We start from the raw sequence: 26,141 nt of genomic DNA, 5'->3' as shown, positions 1-26,141 counted from the left end.
TCTTTCTTTCTTTCTTTCTTTCTTTCTTTCTTTCTTTCTTTCTTTCTCCTTCTTCTCCCCCCTCCCTTCTCCTTTCCTTTTTTCTTCTTTCTTTTTCTATTGCAGTTTCTGGCTTAGCTCACCTCTGCTATCATAGTGTGTCCCATGAGCTAGAAATGTAAACCAACTCCAGCCAACAGTCGTAGGGTGCCTAGCCTGGTGGCCCACTTGTTTTGTGGGGTGGGGGTGAGGCAGGTGAGGCAGGGAGAGAGTGCATCAATTTGTATATGTCAAGAAAGATGCTTTAACAAGACTTACTTCTGATACGCAAAATGCCTTTGACACAAAGCGTCACTGAGATAAAGAGCAACTCTGGTTTTCAGCAATGGACTAATTCACAAGACATAGATTAACACATTCTGAAAAACTTTCATTATGCACTCAGTCTGCACTGCATTATGCACTCAGTGGCACTCTATTGGCCACTGCAGGACACTCACAGATGAAGACCCCATGGCCCTAGTCCATGGGGGTTCAAGACTAATCCTGACACAGACATGAGGAGTACAGGTGTATTCAAAACGCCAAAAATAAATTCATGACCAAACACAGAAGGAAGAAAGTCAAAACCCATTCCCATTCTACCTTGCAAAGAAATGAGGTGGGGGAATCAAGAACTAAAAACGGTAAGAGGGACAGGAAGCTAAGAGAACAGGAAGGAGGATATAGAAGTTTAGCAGCTAAAGGCAAGGAGGCTAAGAAGGGAAATAAATTCATAGCTGAAAACCTGAGATAGGAGGAGGAACCTGAGCAGGAACGGGCAAGTGGGAAAGAAGCTGTGGTACAGAAAGAAAAGAATTAGTTCCCCAGGAGGGACAGTCTGGGAAAGGCAGGGAAACGTAGACGACTTAACGTGCAAGCAAGGTCACGTCAGACAGCCATCCTAAATGGAACAGGGATGGGGATGTGAGGCAAATGAACTTGGCAGAAAAGATGGCCTATGAGTAACAAGAATAGCTAATCTTTCTTGGACTTCGATTGCCCTAAACCCCTCAGTGACCATGTTGAAACCCAGACTCTCTTTTCACCAGGACCCAGGATTCTAACATATGCATGTGCTGAGAGTATAGAGCATGGAAGTGTCATTGCACACACATTGTCAGTTCAACTCCTCTGTGGATCTCTGGGTCATTCATGGCCCACAAACAGCACTCCTGTCTGGTGAGTACTTTGCACTGTGTGGTCCTCATGCCAATACAAGTTTTCTGGTTTTACCATTTATGCTGTTTCTCCTCCTCTCAAAGCCAGATCCTTTCCACACTGAACAATGTATATTAGGAGCTTCACTCATGATTGTATTTTCAAGTATGGATGGATGTCAGAGGAACATTTTATATACAGAAATGCCTAAATATGTGTTAAATTTTGATTCCAAAGACTTTCTGAAAAATACTCCTGTTTCCAATCAAAAATATTAATAAAGCTTTTATCCAGGTTCTGAGAACTAGTGATGGGAAGTCAGAACAAATAAAGCAAGTGCTTGGAGGTTACTGAATGCCTCCACATGCAAAACCCAAACAAAGCACTAAGTTTGCCCTCATAAGCATGATTTTTTTTTCTACAAGACACCAAAAGCCTCAACTATATGACTCTTCCATATCCAGTTCTATCTTCACGTTACAGTTTTCCCTAACGATGGTTCTTTGATTTGTAAACTGTATTTTCCTTGCCAAAGAGTTCTTATTGTTTGCTTTTGGAAAGGAAAACATATGGTCAAATTCCAGAAATTTGAAACGTAGAATAAGATCTTAGTCTTTCTAATTTCTGTTTCTTCTTTTCTTTGTTTTCTCTGTCTTGGGGCTTCTCATAAATCACTAGTTAAATTAAAATTTCAGAACTGTCATTTTTTTTCCACCATACTATTGACAGCCTCATCACTGAAAGCTTTGAAGATCATTAGAAATCCCACAGTATAAATAATTATTAAGAAATTATTTGGGGGGAAAATTAGAATCAATTGATCAATAAGATTTCTAAAAGATGCTATCAAAAATAACAGGAAAAAGAGGGTGGGTATGTAACTTGTATAATATATTATCAATATACCTCAGATCATGGGAAGATAGAGTTCTTTTGAAAGAAATGGAAATTATCAGTTACCTGTACTTCAGTGAGACTTGTCTCTTTTTTACTACCAACTAGCAGAAAAGAAAAAAAAGATATGGAAAGAACACATATATGTCACCTTGAGACCACTTTGCCTCTCCACATTCCCCCCTGGTCATTCAGCCTCAGTGAAAAATCAGAACCATTGAAATAATCCTTAAAGTTTCCAGAAGTGTGTGAGTGTGTTATATGTGAGAGAGCTAAATCAAAACTGATTCCTTGAATCTGCTAATGAAATTCAGTGAGATCTAGCCAGAGAGCTGGGAAGAAAAATTGAGTAATTAGGTAGAGAATCCAAACATCAGGTGATTATGAGAATTCTCCCTGGAAGATTGGGGAAGGGAATGAATTTTTAGGTACGAGTGTATGTGTGAAGTTAGAGAAAGAAAAAAAAAAAAATCCTTCTCAAGTTGGGAGAAAATGATCATGCCCTGGGCCTGGGATCCTGACTGTCTTGTATCACTGGGACAAGAATGAATATGAAGGAAGCTATCACGTGAGGCTCAGGGCTGAAGTATCTTCAGTGTGCCCAACACCAGTGCAAGTAATGATAGATCTGGTTGGAGGGTGCACACATGTAGATACATATGTTCTGTAAAAAGTACATGGATTCCATAGGGCTAAGAGGGACCTTTGCACACCAAGAGAACAACTATGGCCCTGAGAAACAGGAGGAGGTGGAAGTTTTAATACACACAGCAAAACCATGACCCAATTTCCAGACAGAAGAATTTAGAAAGATTATGCCATAAAGTAGATATTATGCCATTGATTTGCCTCCTGCCTGTACCCTTAAGCTGGAAGCCCGGGGAAACACCTGTTACATCCAAGCTCTATTTCTTTCCAATTGGTAAACAATTCCACCAATTGCACAATGAAAAAAATTCTGTGAACCTGGCACCCAGATCTGGAACTCTCGGCTGTCTTTGCTGCCAAAGGTCAATCCAATGTGTCTACTTTTGACATATTTTAGCCAAAGAATGTTAATGACATTTTCCGATACACTGTGCTGTTCTACCACGTGTCCCGCCCCAGAAATTTGGGATTACTAAAATACAGAGATATCTTAAATGCCAAAAGGTCACGATAGGTAGAGACATGGCCAGCTTTTCAGGCTTTCTGACCACTGTAGGGACCCACAAAAACACTGACAAGATGAAAAAAATGCATCACCTCCAAACTAAAAAGAAAACTATGAAACCAAAGTAATAAACATTTGTTTACATATCAACAAAATACAAGTCACTGTCAACTCTATTCACGGTTCCACTTAGTCCTTTGATAATCTTTGTACTCAAGAAAATCTGTATGTTAGATGCATACTCCTGTATGCCAGATGCCAGCCGCAATTTCGCAGGCGAGATAAATCTATTTACTTGCACTCGAGTTTGGGCAGCAAAATTATAAAAACTCTTTAAATATTTTATTGCAAAAAACAAAAGAAATCTATTTTGATGGGGAATATTAATGCCCTTTAATATGTCTGTTAAGTTTGTGAGATGGGGGCTTCTAGGACTGTCCAGAAAATATGAGAGTTTTAAAATGACCTTTCACCTTTCCCATTGTTAAAGGAAGCCACTAAACTTGGAAAGAAATTCTTCCATGGTCATTGACCTATCCCTTCTGATTTTTTTCCTTTATCTTTTTCCAGCCTATTAACGAAGTTAAACATGAAAACAAGAATAAGGCGGGAAGGGAAAACTCGCCATTGTTATGATGAAATCAAGTTGTCCTAACAGATAAATAAGGAAGTTTGAAGGCAGTGGTTAATCTTTTGGAATAAATTTTAAAAAGAACATCAGAATTTTATTATTTTCAGAATTCCTTGTCTTAAATTGAAACACAATATCTTAATTTCTAATGGTTCAAGTCTGAATTGTCACGGACAGCAACAGACAAGAGGCCTAGGGGCTGAAAGCCAAGACCAAGGATAATTCAGGAGCCGTCACAACCCTTCAAGAGACTAGCGCCAAGTTAAAAAACAAACAAACAAACAAACAAAAAACTGTGTTTTTCTCATCTCCTGAGAAGAAAGTAAACATCACAGGTATATCATATGGTTTTTTGTATGATACACTAGAAAACAATCTCTGAAATTTTATTCCAAGCGTTGTACACAATCCTTCAAATACTTCATCTACTCGAAACTACTTGGGAGTATAAAAGTATATTTGCTTGAGTGTTAAGTTAGCTTAGCATAAGTGGTATTCAGGGTGCAACTGTCCAGTTTGTGTGAGTGGTAAGTTTTAAAAGGGGCAACTGAGAGTTTACAAGACACTGATAATAGTTTCAACTATGACTCACATACGTAAGAAAAGCCTTCAAGGTATCTTAACCAGTTCCAGAAACCCAGATAGTTAGCATTCTGTTTTCCATTTTCCTTTTCATTAAATCATCATCAATCAGCAATATGACTAAGATAAATAGACAGCAGTACATGAGATAAAAATAGAAAGACTTCTCAAAAATCCTCCTTAAATTCTATGCATGATCCATATTCAGCTTGAAAACTATCAGCTAAGACTGAAATAACCAAAAGATCGTATCTAGCATAAAAAGTGTGATGTACAACAATTTCTTAACAGTACAATATAATGATAGGAAAGCTAATTCTGGAACAAATTAAAAATCAGTACCCCAAACCATTACTACTGACATTTAGAATATAGTAAGATTTGTTTGTTTCTTCCATTGTGCCTTACTTTCCACACAACAGGACAGGACGTTATAAGGGTTGCCTTGACTATATATGCATTCAAGTCTATTTTTTCTATTTGGTTATCACTCATAAAAACAAAATTCAAGGTTCTACAAACTTTCATGAATGCATCTAACAGGGACTTCTTTGAGAATAAGAAGGGTATCTGGCAAGAAAAAGAGGAAAGGATAACGGTCTTGCTTCTGTGTCCTAAAGATGTTATTCCTTTCCTCATATAATACCATACACTATAGTTACTATAGTATTTATTTCCCATGCTTTAAAGGGTACTATTCAGAAATTCGGGGATTTCAAGGATTTGCAAACTCCAGTCAAAATAGTGTTTCATCTATCGATTTGTCATTTCCACATTGACACTAGCTCCTGGTTTCATTCATAAAACTAGGGGTATCAGGACTTTAATGAGGCAGTCCTACTGCCTCCATTACCCCAACTGGTTAGGCCAAACATATGCCTAACCATTCAGTTCTTATACAACCTGCAGAGAGGAAGTTAAATGAGGAAAAGTAAAGCATCACACTGTCACCATCGAGGCTTTGGACAAGCTCTAATTTTACCCAAAGGAGAAAACTTTAACCACCACAACAAAGACGGCAACGGCCATGATAAAATGATGCCTGTCATTCTGTCCCACCCCTGGGAATTGCTCTCCACCCACTCCCAGGTGATGGATGTGTTTCTCTGGGTGCACTGGGTTTAGATGTGGCAAAGGATGCAGACAGTTAAATTCGTCAAATCACCAAAGTCGGCAAAGCAGCATTTGATCTGCTCTGGAGAAAGCAATGGGGGGCTGAACAAAAACTCACCAATGGCACAAAACCAAGGTCATCTCCCAATACCACGAATGCATCAAAGCAGGCTCATTTATCTCAAAAGTGAGAGTCACAAATGCTAAGCCTGGAAGAGATCTTAGAGAACCTGACCTAGAAACCAACTCGTTGACACACAATTCAGAGAATTCCCTCCCTCCAAAAACAAAACAAAACCAGAATCCATGTCTTATCATTTATTATCCATATTCTTGAAATTTGTTACCCATTAGACATCAATGTTCTGAATTACAAAACTTTATCCGTATAGCTGATTCCACATGGTATATACTTCCTGACCAATAAATCTATATGAAAAAAAACCAAAAATTTAAAATGTGAACAAATTCTCAGCCTATATATATCAACATAAAAAACAAAACCAAACAGAATCCAAGTTACCTCTCTCAACCCTTCTTTTTTTTTTTCCTTTTCCAAGTTGCTTTCTAGTGTCTGAAATCTGAAAAACGGGCACCCCTATACACTTTTTCAAGGACCTGAAAACAATGACTTACTAATAAATCTTTTATTAGTATTAGTATCCTATAGATTTACAACTCTAATAAACTCACGATGATCATTTTCATGAATAGTTTTTGTTTTTGTTTTTTTTTCCAAAAACTCTGAAGTAAAACATCCCATAAAAAACAGACCCAAAAGTTGTGTCTCTTTGTGTAATTATGCTCTTTTTCACACAGGCCACAGAAGAGCAATATGCATCAAAAACCAAATATCCTATTTTCAAATATCTTAAAAAAAGAATCACACTGTTGCCTATTTTGCTCTTTCTAAGTTACTGGTCCTTGTTACCCATCTTCAGGGATAAACAGCCTGAAAATTTTCTTACAATAGTTCCACAGATTAAAGTAGCAAAAAACAAAACAAAAAAACCAAAAACCAAAAAACAAACAAACAAACAAAAATAAAAACAAAAAAAAGCAGGAGAAAAACAGTTGACGGTTTCAAAACAGAGACGAGAAATTTCGCTTTGGCTCTTTGAATGTGGTGCTCCTTGGGAGTCATGATGCCCCTTCCAATGGCACTGGTTACAGACCCTTCAGTAAATATGGGTTTTCCAATTAAATGGCACTCTATATTTAAAAACTGGTATCATATGTCTGTCTCCATCTTCAGAAAGTGTATGTTTCAATCCTGTCCAAGGCAGTTCTAGCATTTTTCCCACTACTGCAAAGACCAGCATCGCATATCCTCGACACAGGTATTACGACACACAAGTACACTGTTGCCCTGGTAGTTTCATCTGCTCTCTTGCTGTGCAAAAGCTATAGCATAAAAAAGTCTATTCTCACATGCTTTTGATATTACACTATTTAATCACATACAGCTGTGGCTTATGAGACTGTTACAAAACACAATTTTAATGTAGTACTCGAAGCCAATTTTGGATAAACATCAACCATTTACTCTGAATAAGAAGTCCGACACTAAAAAGATTTTCTCTTAAAGGAAAAGACTGGTTTTCTTAGAATTTGGCATGGGCATAATTGTGACGGAGCCCTCTCTCTGCCAAAAAGACTGATAATGTCAAAAAGGATTGTGTAAAAATCATATTAGTGCAAAAAACGAAGCTTTCCAGAATTCCTGAAGCCAGAAAGACCTGAGATGAACTTACATCCTCCTTCCCTTCTTTTGCCTCCCTCCCTGCAAATCACCCCTACCTCCAGCCCTCTAATAGATTTAATTACTTCATAGAAATAATGTTGAGTTTTAATTCTATTATTGAGAGAAAGCAAGAGCAAACTGCATTACAAAGATACGGTTAGAACAAATTTACATGTTTCCTTTGAATTTGGCATGATTCTGAAGAAAGAAAACACATGAACTTTTTACATATTTCCTCCATCTAAGTAGGCACTCAGCTTAGTGAAACAATGACTATATTATAGAAAAGACAAACCCAATGATAATAAAAATGGGGGGGGAGTAAAGAAAACAAAACAACTAGAAAGGGAAAGTGACCCCCTATAACTATTTTTCTCTTACTTAAAACCAATTAAAATTGTATACATTCTAAAGAGAGACAAGATTTATCATAGTTGCATATTACCACCTTACCCCCCCTTGAAGCAAAAGAAATATTTGGAGTTGTACCTAAAAATTCTCTTGCTGGAAGATTTTTAGAAAACCAGTTTTGTATGTTTCAGGCTTTCAAAGGAAAACAGAACTTGGGAGTTTTCAAGGCTGTTTTAAAACTGGCAAGTTACCAACTCTGGCTATCAATGCAAATCTGAGGCAGGAAGTACTAAGGAAATTCTAAACTCATTCCCTCCCTCTGCAAGATTTTCTACATTTTCATGTGCAAGAAGTATGTTAAGGGTTGTTCTGTTTTGCTTTTGAAGGATTTGTACGTTTACATCTTTGAGAATATCTTCTGCCCCTAGGAGCCTCTCTCTTCCTTCACCTCCTCCTTCGTCCTTTGTGTTTCAAGTGTTTGCTCTTTCTATGGCACAATCAGTTGGGCTCTAGCTAGACTCTGAGAGATGGGCAGCTGTCCAGGCTGCAGATGGTTAGAAACTCAGCCTGAAATCGGTGTGCAGTTGATGAATTACTCCTTACAACTGACCCCAACTTCACACCATGCTCTGAATACAATCTGAATACCACCAGCCAGAAAAACCCTATAGGGTCCCACAGTCTGAACCCATTTCTGTAAGATCTTCAGGGGAAGTGGACGGCCAAAGAAGGAAAAGCAGTGGGCTGATAGAAAAGCAGCGTGAGTAGAAACTGTGCCCTGGATTGATAGAGATGTCGTGACCTGGTCAGGGGAAGGAAACAGAAGGAAGGACAAGCTTGCTGTGGGCGCCTGGACGAAGTTTAAAGTTTTGGAAGGATGACCCAAGTTTTCGAAGCATCATTTATGAGAGAAATACCTATTTCTCAGCTGCAAAATATTAGTTCGCCGGGCTGTGACCATGTTTCACTCTTTTTACTTCTCCTAGTTTGACTAAGCTGTTTTGCCAAGAAACCGCCCCAAAGTACCTCAAATTCAGATTGAAATTCACCCTGGCTCTCACAATGCAAAAGCAACAGGTTAGCTACTTTGAATGGGCTAGAACAAAATTCCTGAGAAATATTAGGTTACAACTCAGTCAAACATCATTATAGACATTATCATTAAGCTCATGAACCCTTTTTTGGTCCCCGTTCTCTAAAATTTGCTTATTATTCTGGGTGGCCTTCAAACAGCAAATTTGTTTTGATGAAGATTTTTTTTAATCCAGTTATGTCTCTTATATAAATATTACAACATGTCACCAAGATTTCTTCTTTACTGCTTAACCAAAACCAACGTTACTTTTTGAAATTGGTTCTTTTGAGAGGAAAAGAAAAATGGCCAAAAGAAAATTGACAAATGACAACTTTGAACGTGAGGTCTTGGAGAGTAAGCATTCTGGAACAACACTGCTGCAAGGCATAGCTAGCCACCAGTCAGCCACTGGTTTTCATTTAACTCACAGGTACATTTTTCTAATCTATTGTTTTAAGCATTTAGAAAATTATTCAAAGGGAGAAAAGCATAAATGTCTTACTATTATTATTATATTTTATTTTTAAGCAACAAAGTTAATGGATTGGTTCTAATTTGATCGGAAATAAGAGGAGCAGAGAAGGCAGGGAAGCATCCCAAGTTTTTCTAAAACTTTAATTGCATTTGAGGAAACAGAAACATTTCCATTTACTTAAAAATCCTACTTTCATTTTGTTTTATCATAATAAAACAGCAGCTGTATCCAATATACACACTGAAGTAAAAGAAAAGGTTCAGTATTTTGCACTTTCTGAATGAATACAATAAATAGTGAACCTTTCAGTTCTGTAACGATCCCATAAAGATTCTCCAACCCAAAATAATGTCAGTAAACAGCTTTTGTTGATTAGTTGAAAACACCTGAATTTAGACAACAGCTTAAATTATGATGTCACCAGAACATGACTTTTATTGTCAACCACAGAATTCTATTTTTATCAACCATGAGTATTCTTTATATACCAGCATCATTTTAAACAGCTATGATTTCAAAAATGGATTATAACTATAACCCAAGGCTGGAAGGACAGTAGAATCTATGAATTCCACCTGGGCTTACCAAATAAACATGAGCAGCATGTATTTCCTTCAAAAGTATTATAGATTAAATTTTAAGATATAAGCATAAAACAAGCCAAAAAAATGATACTGAAATAACCTAGTTGTGTTCATGTTACACGGGGGCATGATGGTACTTTATTACATAGTGTTCATGCTGTCAGGAAGCCCCCACATTTGAAAATATGATTGACCCTTCTTCCCCTCCCCTGTGCGCCCACGTTTCAAACCAGGGCACGTTTTCACATCTTCAGCTTCCAGGAATGTTATTAATGTCTGTCATTTCAGAGCCACCGTAACAGCATTCGACAACTTCACAGCACTGTCGAAATTTTACAACATAATAATCAATATGAACTACCAGGATAGCCAAAGGAGCTGATCTTATATTCCCTACCACCCTGATCTGATTACCCAAATATCAGCTCAGGTCACCTAATAGATCTAGCTTCTTTAAAAATGTTCCAGAAGTTGATGGCTTTGACTAGCTTGAAAGTAACAAGATCCAGATGCCGCCTGTCTACACAACACTAAACTACACAGGACCCCAAAACAGATTGTTTTTAATTCCCTCTATATTTTTTAGGCTCTCTTCTTTTCTGTCACTTCACTTTTCCTCTTCATCCCAATCTCTCTCTCTCCTTCGCTCCCTCCTTCTCTCTCTCTCTCAAACACACACACACACACACACACACACACACACACAGACACACACACACACACAGACTTCCCATCAGTGTAGCTCATCTAGCATCCTGTCCTTAATACGCACATTATTTCCTGATGGTAATAAGTTAAAAGAAATCTCAAGCAGGAAAGCAATTATTTCATTATTCCATTCATTTTTATCTGAAGTTTCTTTTCTGAATATACTTCATAGAAAAAAAAAAAAGACCCAAAAAGAAAGCATGAATTTTGAAACATTTGGAAAAATTTAGCCAAATGAGTAAAAGGGATGGAATGTCCGATATTTTTCATGGAACCCTTGAGTTTGTTGTTTTTGTTTCTTTGGGGGATGAGAAATGACTATAAATTTCCTTTTTTTTTTTTTTTTAACTTGTCCTTGCTTTGCCATTTCCTTAAGGAAGGCAGGCGACATTCTCTACCCAATCCCCTAAAGAGTTAAATCTCAAGGCACTGGAGCAGGAGGGCTGGTCTATTTAAGCAGCAGCAGCACAAACTAAATGCTCACAAAGGCAAAAAGCAATGTGAGTCGACCTTGGAGGGGCAGGGCGAGTCATAGAGCGATTGAAAAAGAAAGGAAAAAAGCAACAATTTTTAATGTAATTCTGAAAGTCTGCTGCCTGGTCTGGTTTACAAATAGGCATTGTTTGATGAGACAGAATAAATAAGAGCTAACTACAGCATGAATTACCAAACACTAATCACATCATCGAGTCCTAGTGACAGCACAGATCACTCAGGCACGCCTTGTTCACTCTCGGCATATTTATTTATTAAGAAGACAGCGGAGTCTGGCTAATGCAATACAAAATAATATCATCCATATAGAAATAAACCCACGCGTTCAAAGTGGTAACTACACCAACATCCCCCCCACCCCAGTCAAGTCCAATTTAATTGACAAATTGGAGCAGTGATTTCACACCTGAGAGTCTTTCATGTCTGAAGTGCAGGATAAAGTTCACGGCTGGCACTGCCCACTGCTTCGTTACGTGGGCTTGCCACTGGCCCCTTAATGATCATTTCAGCACACACGTAAAGATTCAAGTATTTAACCAATTCACGTCCAATTATCATCAGTTACATTGCATCCCGTTTCAAGACCCAGGCCTCCTGATGGCAGCCAGCACAGAAAAACAGAGCTTCTAAAAGTAAAGAACACCTATGGTAAAGCTCCAAAATTCAGTCTCTAGCATCTTGCTCATCCTCAATATAAAATAAAATATGTAAGGCAAATAAAACACACCACACACACACACACAAAACACACCCAAACAAACTCTAAAGGACTTTAGTCAGCTGTACTATACCTTCCCACACCCTTCTTTCATTTTATACTCAGCGATTAAAAGTTTGAGTTGCCCCCACCCTGGCGTGTCCTATCCAGTGGGAAAAACCCTTTTAGAGCCACAAACAAAGAACAGCTCACCAGAAAAGCCCCTGAAATTGTATTCTTGTGCCTGATAATCACTGTTACGATCGCCTTTCTAACAACCCTGTCCATCTGCAAAGGACTTTACTACGGATATCAGGAACATTTTCATGTTGCCAAATAACAACAAAAGAACACGAGCGAAACTATTATCTCTCCTAAAAGAGAAAGCCACAATCCCGGGCTTGCTTTCTTCTTATATTCTCCTCTGCCTCATTAACTCCCTTGGTATGTTACTAATTTCAAAGAAGCAGGAAGAGGTGATGGGGAAGGGGAGGTAAATAATAATTCACATGCCTGTCTATTTCCCATCCCAAGTGCAGAAGGATACCACACTGATTGCCAGACTGTGGGTCGAGCCATACCTTGGTTTGGAGATAGTGAGGATAGTAGTAAGTGTACTGGGGGTACATTTGTGGCTGATCCAGGCGTTTGCCCATGTAGCTGGAATCTTTATCTCCGAGGCAGGGAACTGGATGACAGGGTATAGTGCCCCAGGCCGAGCTTCCTCTTAAACCACTATTCCTGACAGTCTCGATGACTGATGAGGCTTCAGAAATCCCTCGTCTTCCACCACTCGCTAGTTCCAACACAGCAAGAATTTAAAAAAGAAACACACCAAAAAAAAAAAAAAAAAAAAAAAGGAGGGGTATCGGTAGGAAAAAAGACCAACAGACACAGCCTCCCCAGATCTTGCCTTCCTTCCCCAGCTGCCAGGGTCCACTTGGGATGAGGCAGTTTGTTCTCTACCAGGCTGTCTGTAGTGATGTCAATTGCCAGCGTTTGTAAAGAGAGAGAGAGAAAAAAAAAATCAAAGTCCTTTTAGCACAACTCCGAATCCTTGCAGATCAGCTTCCTGTCTCCTGTTTGTCTCTTTCCCCACCTTAAAGAAAAAGAAAAAAAAAAAAGAAAGAAAGAGAAAGAGAAAGAAAGAAGAAACAGAAAAAAGAAAAAAAAAAAGAAAGAAAAAGAAAGGGAAAAAGAAAAAGGAAAAAAAAAAAAAAAAGCCTCGCACAGCTTAGTTGCTGCTGTCTCCCTCCCAGAGTGACATGGTGTTCGGGGCTTGTCCTGTCCTTTCATTCACTTCCCCTCCTTCCAGCCGGTGGGTGGAACCGAGAGAGCCTCTCCAGGGAGCAGCGTACGCAGTCCAGAAGGCTGCAGTATTTCCTCCAAGAAAAAAAAAAAAAAAAAAAAAAGGCTGCTTCAACCCCTGCTGCAAGCAAAGTTCCGATTCCCTCTGCTGGCTATCTCGAATAGCAAAGCAATTTTTGCAGCCAGCTGGCTGCCGCTGGAACTGAACCCGGGGAACTCAAATGCAGGCGGTGGATTATTTCTTATCCTTCCCTTCATCTACCCCCCCCCCCACACCCACAAGAGCTGCCTTCTTTTCTTTTTTTTCTTGCCAAGTTGCAAGGTATGCTACCCTGCTAAACAAAACACAGAAGACCATGGGAGGGAAGACGAAGGGAGAAAGGAAGAGAAAGAAAAAAATAATAATAAATAAAGGCAGAGGGACAACCCTTGCTGGTGAAAATGGAAACAGGGTGTCTCAGATGCTTTCAAAACCTGTTAACATATAAGGCCAGATGAATCTGAGACCCGGTTCAGAAACTCTTCTCGGAGGACATGGAGAATGAAAAGTAGCGAAGAAATTGTAGAGTCTACTCCGGGACTACTGTTCGATCACAGTGACCGACTTACTAGAGCAGAAACGGTCACTCTTAGTGTTACATCCATTTTGTAAGCATCAAAAGAGGTATCCCACTAGGTTGACGGGTGTCTTTATAAATAAAATCACTGGTTTTCTCACTGTCTATCTCTTTCTAATTATTTTGATTCATGAATGCATTAATCACTTTACTGATAACATCACACACACACACAAAATCATACTTACTTGGCAGAGTTTTTCCCCACCAATAATAAGCAGTATTCTGACAGGTCTATCAGCTATTACATTAATAATACAAATTGTTTCAGAGAAAATATATTTCCTTTAAGGGTCTCTTTTCGAGGCAGACAAGGCTAAAATTAGACATGCCAGCTGTGTTTTGCTGTGAGTGCTCACACATGCCCAAAGCGTGGGCAGACCAATATTGAGAGCCTCTCTACTTTGTCAAACCAGCTCTGTTCTCCCCAGTCCAGAGTCGCCTTTTCAGATAAGAGGTTCCTGGTATAAATCCAGCTTCTTAGTGAAGAACAGAGAATTCTAGCCCAATGCGCAATATGGTGTCCATCCACATACAAGTCCCGCCACCCTTGAGGTCACTGGCTTCCACTCAGGGGTCTGGTTATTGGAAGCTGTGTGAGTACATGGACGTTCCTTGGAGAAAGATAAGAACGGTGGGTAGCTTTATGTTTGACTTTTGCCAATAACAACAACCAGAAAAAAAGGAGAGAGGGTGGGAAGATATGTTAGGAGTCCTGATAGCACTGTCATTGAGAGAATTAAATCAACTCCACCAACATTTAAATGTGTTATTCAGGCCTCACTCACCCCATCCAGAAAGTGGAAATACTGCCAACTTACCTGGCTGAAGGCTATAAACTAAATCAGATACGAAATCAAAATTACATTGATTTAAAAACCATTCAGGGACATCTCATTGCTCAGACAACAAAGCCCTGACTCCTTGGAATAGTTTTCAAGGCACTTGAAAACTCAACTTTATTCTCCAGACTCGGATAGTCAGCTCTGCCCCTCACAGTCATAGTGAACTGCTTTTGAACCAGAATGTGCTCTCTCAGGGCCTTCTGTTATCTGCTCTGCCCTAGGGTGGTCTTGCATCTCCATCCTTCAGCTCTCAGCATGCGTATCAGCCCTTCAGAGTAGCTTTACCTGAACCCTCACTTCCCTGCTGCACCTTACATTTGCCCTAATAGAATGCTTAGCCTGGCAACTGCCTGTTAATTGCATGTTTGTTTCTTCTATGATGCCCTTAAAGCCTCAGGAAAAGCAGGAAAGTACAAGGTCCCATCAATCTCATTCACCTTCATATTTCCAAAAACTGCCATGGAATCTAGCACAAACAGGGTGCTCTGCAAATGTTTGAAAAATAAGATATCTTAAATACAATAAAAATTCTAACCCAACTCATACACTTCTTCCAGTACATTTCAGTAAATTTCTAGATGCAGGGGATAGAGTGATAACACAGATCAGAACAATGCCCAGCCCTCATAGAATATATATTCTAGTGAGGGAGATAAAGTGATAAGCAAGCAAACAGGCAATATAAATCAGGTAATATGCAGTGCTGTTGAGAAATACACAGTTGAGTAAAGAGAAACAGAGTCACAGGGATCCTTCCTTCCTTCCTTCCATCCGTCCTTCCCTCCTTTCTTCCTTTATAGGGATTCCTCTTTTTTTTTTTTAATTTTTTTTTCTTTTTCAACGTTTTTTTTAATTTATTTTTGGGACAGAGAGAGACAGAGCATGAACAGGGGAGGGGCAGAGAGAGAGGGAGACACAGAATCGGAAACAGGCTCCAGGCTCCGAGCCATCAGCCCAGAGCCCGACGCGGGGCTCGAACTCACGGACCACGAGATCGTGACCTGGCTGAAGTCGGACGCTTAACCGACTGCGCCACCCAGGCGCCCCATAGGGATTCCTCTTTAAATGGAAAGTCAGGGGTCACATGGGTGGCCCAGTCAGTTGAGCAACCGACTTCAGCTCAGGTCATGATCTCACAACTTGTGGGTTTGGGCCCCATGTTGGGCTCTAGCTGAAAGTTCAGAGCCTGGAGCCTGCTTCAGATTCTGTGTGTCCCTCTCTTTTTGCCCTTCCCCTGCCCGCACTCTGTCTCTGTCTCTGTCTCTGTCTCTCTCTCTCAAAATAAACAAACATAATCATAAAAAAATTTAAATAGGATAGTCAGGAAATGCTCACCAAGAAAGAGCTCTGAGGTTAAAGGAAGGGTGGGAACCACACCCTGGGTGTTGTGTACCAAGAGAGCTCTTTTTATGAGGGCCTGGGCTCCCACCCAAACTGCCTTGGTTCCAGTTCTGCCTCTGACAGAATCACTCTGCCTCCTTTTCTCATCCATTCAATGTCACACCACACACTTCATACAGCTATCATGAGAATTCACCCAGATTAACATGCCATGCATTGGTAACACCTTGAAACATACTGGGTCTGCTCAATAAATGTCAGCCTGTATCTGGAAGATCATTCCAGACAGAGATAACAGTAAGTACAGAAAGCCTGGCAGCAAGAACATGTCTTTAAAATGTGTAAGAAATGGCACAGAGGCTGAAATGGAGCAAGCAAGGAGTAAAGATTATCAAAGAAGACTGGAGAGATACCCTGGGCCAGATCACGTAAGTCTTAGCGGGCACTTAGTGAAGAAAGCTAAATTAGTGAGTTAATAGTACAGTCAGTACTCTATGCAAATATTCGGATTGTAGAGCTAGTCATCTTCAACTATAGAATGCTGTCCTCCAAATGACTTAGTGAGGTTCCTCCAAATCCTAAGACTTACAAGATCAGGATCCTCAATTGCTTCTGGCAATTTTACCACTATGAACAAAGGATATCAGTATTCTTTTATTAATAACTGGCCTACCTATGCCTTGGAGGGGAAGGATTGGTGACTTACTTGCAAATGAAAGGCCAAATAAGTAACTCCTCAGCCCAAGCTATAGCTCACTTATTACATGTAAAGTTCCCAGCATGTGTTGATGATATCTGCAATTTCTACACAATTTGCCACTTTCCAAAATGCTATTGTATTTCATTGGATTATTGCTATGTGCTGGGCATCAACTATCATTAGTCTAAGCACATTCACTGAACATTTAAAGCTTTTCTTAAATAATGCAAAGACAGTTTACCACTTGTGAGAATTGCAAAACCTGTGTTTTATTTTTTTATTTTTTCCGTTAGAGACACCAGTAGCAATCACAATCGGGAAAGCAAGATACTCATGTCAGAAATAGTTTTTATATCATGTCTGCTCTGTTGGAGCAGTAGTGCTTTCCATTTAAATGATCAAGTTAAGGTAGGAGGTAACTAATTTAAGGCACTCTCTAAATCAGAAGCCAGCTGTGTCCCATTTGCCAACTAACAAATTTTGTACAAATCCAAGAGCAGTAAACCACATCAAAGAGCATGGACTCTTACAAATTCACATGATTCATAATACAGACTGGAGAGACACTCATTTAAGACAAGTTCTTGGTTAATAGGATAGAGACAACATCTCAGACATACAATCCGGAGTTAGAGAAATGATGGTCCTGGAATGAGGGTCAACTGGGTAGAGATGGGAGACTCTCTTCTGGTTGCTCTGACCTATCCACTCAAAGAATAAATGGGTCCTCTCTTTGGCTGATTTGTTTTTTAAATGACAAAGACTTAGTCAAAAGCAGAAAAAAAGAACAGTAGAGAGATAAGCAAATAATAATAATTATTATCATTATTATTACACTACCTTTGAAAGCCATATACTACCCTATCTACAAGACATTCATGAACTCGAATAAACTAAAACAAACAAAAGCACAACTTGGTATTTCTTGCTCTCTTTATTCAAATTTGGGAAATCCCTTTCCAACACAACAGATGCCAACAGCCTATTAAAGATAAAAGTAAGTTTAAAAAAAAAAAAAGATAAAATGGTAAAAATGGTAGATTACAAACTCCGACAGGAGTGATACAATTATCTTTTCTCCTATCAAATACTTATCCATTCTTTAAGAACATACTTGAAACAACCCAGAAGAAAGAGACGACTAGTGATTCAACCATTTGTGGTCCAAATCTGAACCATAATTAAATGTAAAATTTTAGTGGAGATAAAGACAATAAAAATTGGCCTTGGAAGAAAATTTCAAGCTTCAGGACAAAATTATAATGGGCTATATTTCAAGACAATCCTGTAGAGAAGCAAGAATAATTTAAAACAATGGACATTATTTAAAGCAACAGTTTTGCTTAAGCATCTACTAGGTGCCTAAATAACCAAGAATACCAATATAAAAATTATCACCCTTGTCTTCAGGTAGATTTATTATCTCAGTATCTACGAAAAATCAGCCAGTCAGAAATGACCTAAATGTTTTTCCTCATATCTGAATACCTATTTCTAACAATAGTTATCAAATATTAACTTGACCCAATTTTTTGAAGTACATTCTTTATTATAATTCTAAGCAATGAGAGATATACATGAAAACTCATATCTATTTTGCTTTTATTATCTTTTTAAAAATACTTAACACTCCTCTCTCTCTTTACACATGCTTTTCATAGCCCTTAATACTGTGGTAGTCACATAGGTTTCTCCTTTACCACTAGGATCACCAAGACTCACACTTCCCCACTTCATTGAAATTAGGCATGACCATGTGACCTGCTATGGCCAATAAAATCTGAAGCAGAAGTGACATGTGTATGAACTTTTAACTGCTACTGTTGGATTCATCAGCCCACTCTTTCCTGATGGAAGCATGTGTTTATATGGAGGAAGCATCTTGGAAGGCTTAGAACAGTTGCCTTGAATGGTCACCTGGACCAGCCACTGACTTGTTATGAGCAAGAAATAAACCTTTGTTGGAATTATGCTAATGAGATTTGGTGACTTACCACAGCATCACTTAGCCTACCCTTGGATTCTATATTTGTTGATTTCCTTCTTTGAGGATCCCCTCTACTAATATTTAAGGTCCCAAGGGCAAGGAATTTACCTTTCATGTTCACTGTTTTATTCCCCAGCACCCAGAACAGGCTTTGGGATTTAATACACATTTAATAAATATTTGTTAGGTAAATGAAAAAAATTTTCATCTAAAATAATCTCATTTATCTGTCAGTGGTGAAAGTGCAATACTTTATGAAATAGAAGGGGAAAGAAGACATACACTCAAATGTAAAAAATGGGTTAAGTTTTCTGGAAAGAGAACTGCTATAAACCTAACTACTGAATGTTCAGAGGAGGGGAAGGGTTTTCTGCATGGAATATAAGGCGTGGGCAGTGGGTTAAGAAACACTACTTACGAAAAGAAGAAGGGCAAGGAGAAAAATGAGATAAAATATAGATGGTCTACTATATACTAGACACTGTGCCAGAAGTTTATGAATGCCCCCTCAGTTAAAAATCACAAGTACCTGGAAAGTGGGTATAATTTTCCACACTTTATAGTTGAGCAAATTGAGAAGGAAACGTTTTACCTATTCTATCCAAGTCATCCAATGATAATATGGTAAAGGAACATCCCTAACCCAAGTCTGTATAAAGACCAAACCCAGCTTTTTCCTCAGCATCACTTGATGGAGATCTGAAACATTTTATTCTAAAACTGGCTAAGATAATCTTTGTGTTTACAACAGAAAACTCACAGTATATATAAAAGTCCTAAATAAGTCAGCGTGTCTTCATAGAAACAGATGGTGCAGAACAGAGAGAAAACTGGAAAGAAAGAGCATGGACTTCTATGAAATAGCATAAACTCTATTTGAACCACAGACGTGATGGTTAATTGTATGTGTCAACTTGGCTAGAATATAGTGCCCGGTCGTTTGGTCAAACACAAGTCTAGATATTGTGGTGAGGTATTTTTTCAATGTGGTTAACATTTAAATCAGTAGACTTTGGACCTCAACAAGATAAAAAGCTTCTGCACAGTGAAGGAGACAATCAAAAAAAAAAAAACAAAAAAAACTAAAAGGCAACCGATGGAATGGGAGACGACATTTGCACATGACATTTCAGATAAAGAGTCAGTATCCAAAATCTATAAAGACCTTACCAAACTCAACACCCAAAAAACAAATAATTCGGTGAAGAAACTGGCAGAAGACATGAATAGATAGTTTTCAAAAGAAGATATCCAGATGGCTAACAAACACATGAGAAGATGCTCAACATCGCTCTTCATCAGGGAAATACAAATCAAAACCACAATGAGATACCACCTCACACCTGTCAGAATGGCTAAATTAACAACTTGGGAAACAACAGATGTTGGCGAGGATGTCGAAAAGTGAAACCCTTTTACACTATTGGTGGGAATGCAAACTGGTGTAGCCACTCTGGAAAACAGTATGGAGGTTCCTCAAAAAATTAAGAATAGAACTACCCTATGACCCAGCAATTGCACTGACTAGGAATTTATCCAAAGGATACAAAACTGCCCATTCGAAGGGGCACGTGCACCCCAATGTTTACAGCAGCACTATCAACAACAGCCAAATTATGGAAAGAGTCCAAATGTCCGTTAACTGATGAACGGATAAAGAAGTTGTGGTGTGTATGTATGTATATGTATGTGTATATAATAGAATACTACTTGATGAAGAAAAATAATGAAATTTTGCCATTTGCCCATGTAGACAGAACTAGATGGTATTAAAATGAAGTCAGTCAGTCAGAGAAAGAGATCATATGATTTCACTCATATGCGGAATTTGAGAAACTCAACAGATGAACATAGGGGAAGGGAAGGAAAAACAAGATAAAAAAGGAGAGGGAGGCAAACCACAAGAGACTCTTAAATATAGACAGCAAGCTAAGGGTTGCTGGAAGTGAGGTGGGTGAGAGAATGGGTTATATGGGTGATGGGCATTAAGGAGGGCGCTTTTTTGGATGGGCACTGGGTGTTATACGTAAGAGATGAATCACTGGGTAAAACTCTCTCTACATAGAGATATACTTAATGGTTGTGGTTTTTTTGGAGAACCCTGAGGAATACCACAGGCGAATAAAATGCACATGATCATGACCTGAGCTGAAATGCACATGATCATGACCTGAGCTGAAATTAACTGACTGAGCCACCCAGGCACCCCCAACTTAATTTTTTTAACATCAATTAATTCTGCCTTTGTATTTCTCAGTTCCTCATAAATTTATTTGTAAACAATCTCTGTCATCTTGCCTATAATATGCTATAGGCACAAGGATTTTTAATTTTATTATTGTTTTTTTGTCTATCACTATGCCTCCCTATCTATTTCGATGCAAAGAATTCCACTATTTGCAGCCCACTGAGCCAATTCTGTCCTGATGTAGCTGGTGGATTCTTATGGCCTTCTTACAAGGACACCTTCTGTCATGACTTGTGTCAGCATTAGACCAGAGCTTTGGAAAATGCCAACTAAAAGCCTCAAAGTAGGGAGAGAGGAGTAGCTGCTTTGTCACAGGAGAAACACATTTTTTTTTTTTTCTAAAAGGAATACCATTACCTTGTATTGACCATCCAGCTGCCAGCTGCCAATAGCTAAGCAAGTCAGGTCAATACGACCAGATTTGATTGGCTGGGCTGATTCTTCTCTCTGGAAACATCTGCAGAAGTCCAGGCCAAAGGCTAACACTAAACAGAATCACTATGTTGTACATCTGAAATATAATATTGTATGTTAACTACACTTCAATTAAAAATTTTAAGGGCTCCTAAGTAGCTCATTCATTTAAGAATTTGGCTCTTAATTTCGGCGCAGGGCATCATCTTACAGTTCATGAGTTTGATCCCCACAGGGGGCTCCGGGCTGACAGTGCAGAGCCTACTTGGGATTCTCTCTCTCCTTCGCCCTGTCTGCCCCTCCCTTGCTCTCTCTCTCAAAATAAAAATCTAGCTCTCTCTCTCTCAAAATAAAAATAAATAAATAAATAAATAAACATTTTTTAAAAATTTTAAATGATTTTAGAAAAAGAATTACCAGTTAAATACAAGATACCCATTTAAACTTGAATTCCAGACAAGTCATGAATATATTTTAATACAAGTATGTCCCAAATATTGCACATGGTATGTCCCATGAAATATTTGGGCCATACCTGTAAAAAGTACTCATGGCTTGTCTGAGATTCAAATTTACCTGGGTGTTATGTATCTTTCTTTACTAAAGCTGGCAAACTTAATCTTAATTGATGCACTGAGAAGGTTTAGAGGCCTTTCAGAAGACACAAAAAGTGGTAGAGAGTTCAAATTTAATGGCAACTGACAATGTTTAATATTTTCAATCCTTTTTACACTCAAACCAGGTAAATAAAAAAATGTCCCCAAATGACGTCTCCTCTTAGGAGACTTAGATCACAGCCGTGTCCCTGATAGGAATCCAAACACTATTCCAGTATCTCTGGTTTTGTTATAATAGCAAACTTGTTGTTGTTTCTTTTTCTTTTTTAACATGAGGGATCATTTACATTTTTTTCTTAAGTTATTATTCAGCCCAATAAAATACCTGCCAAGAATGACAGACGCCCAGATCCCATCCCTGACACCAGAAAGTTCCAACCTAGAGAACCAGACAAATGTGCGAAATACAAGGGAAAAGGAGATCAAGGACAGCGCTCCCCAAAGTCTAGGAAGTGCTGATGTGCCAGCACTCCGGTGTCCAGGACCAGCGAGTACAAGATTCAAAAATAAGTGTCCAGCCACTTTACAGTCATTTGTCAGAAGAATTTTCTGTCTCGTTTCCAAATAATAAAAGTTTGGACATGTATTTTGAGGGTCTGTTTTTTTGTACTTCATTTTTCTAGCAATTTCTATCGTATAGTCCAGAAATATCAGCTAAGGTCAATTAGAAATAAACAAAAACCTGTGTTTCATGACAGAGAGTTTGAAAAGTGCTGATCTAGAAAATATACAGTTGTCTTATTTCCTTTCATTTCCATTTGCACATTTCTAGTGGTGGAAAAGTTGCACTGATGTGTTTTCTGATTGCGATACAAGGAATAATGAAACTCACATGAACTACAAAGGAAAAACGTAATTCCCTCAAATTTACTCTTCTTGTGTTCCTAACTCATTCTCTTTTCATTGTCTATGCTTACCCTCTAACCTACAGTCAGCCTCCCTGACCCCAAAGGCAATATTTAAGAGCACCAAGCTGAAAGCCAGGACACATGAGGCTTGTTGGTTGTTGACTGACCCTGGCCACATGGATTCCCCAGCCAGAGCCCCATGTGTAAAATGCAGGTTGTAATGAGGTCATTTAAGGTCCCTTTCTGACTCTGACGCCAGGACGCACTTGTTGAACTAAGATGAGACTGTGCCTTTTTGGCTACGGGGTTGCACTGGCTGGCCCCTGGAGTGGATGGCAAGGTTCAGGCCAACAGCACAAGCTCGACACGCTTCAGCCAGGGGCTTTGTGCAACTCCCAGCCATTCCCGGCAGCTGCAGGCTGGGAGGCCCCAATTCCAAAAATAGCCCCACAAATTATGATTTGCCTTCTAGAGATGACATCTCTGTGAACAACACTAAATCGCGGCCATACGGTTAGCCTGACACTTTGGCCAGCGCCTCAAAAACAGCTCAATCCCTAGAAGTCTAGATGCACCATCCATCCCACCCAGGGGGGGGTTCAGGATCCTGAATGTTTATGCTCATGATGCAGTCAGGAAACATAATTATTCGTTTTTCTTTAAGGAAGTTTATGACCAAAGGTAATGGGGGGAACATAAACGTACTGACTGTTTACTGAGACTCATAAATGCTAAGAACACAGACAAATAATTGTCTCTTGGAGATTTGTTCTTGTGGTGTAGAATCTTCATTTTTAGCAATTTAACTACTGAAAGTTTACCCACCTTGAGGAGAATTATTTAGTGGGAAATAAAACTTAGCACCTATTTCATTCCCTGTTCCAACAACTTTCTTCCTTTCAGAAAACTGCCTTTCACATAAAATGTGCAGAAGGTAGCTTGTTATATAGGGCTAGTAAAACGAAGAGGTAATTAGTACAAGCTAAACCTCTAAATAATAATGTCAAGTCTTAACATTTGCAGAGCTCTGGATCAACATTAACTAATAACTTCTCTGTTTTCCTCTGTGAGAGATAAACTTTGTTACTCACAAATTATCAAGAAAGAAAAAAAAAAAACAAGAAATCAGTTCTGGCCAATTATTTAAAAAAAAAATAGTAAAGCTCAGGTCAGAATTTAGCAAGGACAATCAAATGCTTATACCCCTTTCTGGTTCAGAACAGTGCTCATTTATGGGTAGGTTGGGCCACTGGTCAGACTGAGCTCTTCTAAGGAGACCTTCCAGAAAGGTTTGGTATTGCAGGGCAGGGGAAATCAGTGTGAAGCTACTGGACTTTTGGACTCCTGATCTCCTACCTTAACTGACACAATGACAGATACATGGTGGCCTTATGTGTGTGTGCAGTGGGGAGGGGCAGAGAGGCTGCAAGGAATTCAGTGTGTAGATGGACTGCCCGTAGCTTCCTCCCTCTCCCTACAGCAGACAGCTGTGCTAAATTTGTCAGTTAGCCCTGCCTCACCCCCTCCAGCAGTGGTCATACATCCCCAAGCATGTTGCCTCTTCAAGCAAAGGAGTTAAAAATCAACTACTCCAGGACTGTTGAGTGTCCAACTTCGGCTCAGGGCATGATCTGGCAGTTCATGAGTTCAAGCCCCATATCGGCTCACTGCTGTCACCCTGCCAGCACAGAGCCCGCTTAGGATCTCTGTCCCCTCTCATTGCCCCTCCCCCACTTGTGCTCTCCCCAAAATAATTAAAGAAAAAGTGAACCACTCCAACGAAGGGGAAAAAAAAAAATAATGCTGAATAAGACCCCTTACCAGCTCATCTCTTTTTCTTTGTCTCCACATCCAGTGGGAAAGAGAATTGAGAGCTCGTCAGGATTGCCTGCATGGCATCAAACAGTCCCTCGCAGGGAGGGTACAGAGAAGACTCTCCGATGCCTTGCTTGGAGGAATGGCCCACAGGAACCCCGGGACAGCACATCCCCAAAAAGCAGCAGTTGGAAAAGGAGACATCTGGCCCAGAGATACCTCTCTCTTCTCCCTCCCTTAGGCTGAAAACATTGAGTTCTCTCGGTCTCTAAAAGAGGACAAAGTATTGAAAGGAATGTAGGGAAGTCAGTCTGTTTCTCAGTGTAAATGGACTCCCATTCCAACCACGATCTGGTGTGAAGTGCCCATGCCTCATCTCTGACGAAGGGATGGGGAGCTTGCGCCGATTCCTGGGTTCATATTGGTCTGGAGATTAAAACTATCTTCTTTTCCATCTTGGAAGAAAGGTACACATGTTACCAGGGACAGGGAAACAGGCAGGGACCACTGTGCTAACGTGGACCTATGGATCCCATGGTTCTAACAATGTAGTCACCATGACAGTAGCTGGTAAAGGCTGCTGTCCAAATCCAGCTTATTTATTTTTGCTGAAAACTTTAAAAATTACCTTAGTTTCTTGGTAAAGAAACAATGTTGTATCAAGGCCCCTAGGAAAATCATACAGCATTATTCCATAAGGTCATAATGGGAGGATCTATCCATTCTGACGAGGGATGAATGTATTGGATTCACTATGTTTGGTCTGGGAAATCTCTTTTTGTCAAATCCAGGATAACCAATTGTCCATTACATACCACGTCCTTGCTAAGAGAAGCTGGTGTAGAAATATTTAATCTCCTCATCCATAAACATTTCTTTCCTCCCAGAGCAGGAAAAGGCTGATCTTCTCAAGGCCTAATGTTATTTATTTTCCAGTGAAGGAATATGATTTTTATACCAGGTACTGTTTTCCCTTAGCATTTTTTTTTAAGTGCCTGCCTTTTCAACGACTCCTAGAACTAAGATCCTGACCACTTGCCCTTGTTAAATATCTAGTGATCCTTTTCCCCAACAGATGGGAAGGGCCTCCTGATATGCCCCTGGCCTAATTTCAATTTGGGTAATTGCATTCTGTCGACTTGAAATTTCCCTACCAGTTTAATCTGCCTGGGATATGATGCCTCATTCTCGGTCCTGAACTGCCTGGCGTGCCGTCGGAGGCTGGGGGACAGCTGGTGCATTCCACCCCAGAAGTGGATGCATTTTAGTGGCAGGTGCAAAGGTTTTCTTCAGCCGAATACAAATTCTAATGTAGGAACAAGCCTCATGGATGCTTTTTATTTTTTCAATGAACGTAACTTCCATGAAACCGAAAAATATGAAAGCATCCAAAGCATAAATATGAATCAAGAAGAAAATACACTTGCCCTAAAACCAGTCTATTGTGTGATCATTTTGCACTCTGTGAATCTTACAATGCTTCTACATTTGAATGTTACCAATAAGGAGGAATAATTCACATAAAAGCAGACAACCATTCCTCTTCTCAAAGAATTTTATACACACACACGGGCGCATGGGTATATGCACACATCCGTACACGTATGTATAGGGGTGTGTGTATGTGTGTACCCCAACTCTTACCTCCTTCTGGGGAGTCCTTTTCAGTTCGGACTAAAACAACTTGCCCCACAAAACCACCATATTAGGCGTTCTATGC

At 39.4% G+C, this 26,141-nt stretch overlaps 1 protein-coding gene across 9 annotated transcripts in view; it reads right to left on the bottom strand.

Moving 5' to 3' along the window:
- RBMS3 (RNA binding motif single stranded interacting protein 3) overlaps window positions 1–12,491 on the bottom strand; it is a 708,926-nt gene extending 696,435 nt beyond the window's left edge. For all 9 annotated transcript variants that reach the window (XM_049629878.1, XM_049629869.1, XM_049629873.1 and 6 more), the window contains exon 1: window positions 12,263–12,491. Coding sequence is in view for 8 of the 9 variants with exons in the window: in XM_049629869.1 (XP_049485826.1) it covers window positions 12,263–12,337 (75 nt within the window). In the remaining variant the exon portion in view is untranslated. The remainder of the gene's footprint in view (window positions 1–12,262) is intronic.
- Between the last annotated feature and the right edge of the window lie 13,650 nt (window positions 12,492–26,141).

The sequence above is a fragment of the Panthera uncia genome, chromosome C2, assembly GCF_023721935.1.
Source record: "Panthera uncia isolate 11264 chromosome C2, Puncia_PCG_1.0, whole genome shotgun sequence".
Taxonomy (NCBI): domain Eukaryota; kingdom Metazoa; phylum Chordata; class Mammalia; order Carnivora; family Felidae; genus Panthera; species Panthera uncia.
This window is presented reverse-complemented; position numbering and strand designations above follow the sequence as displayed.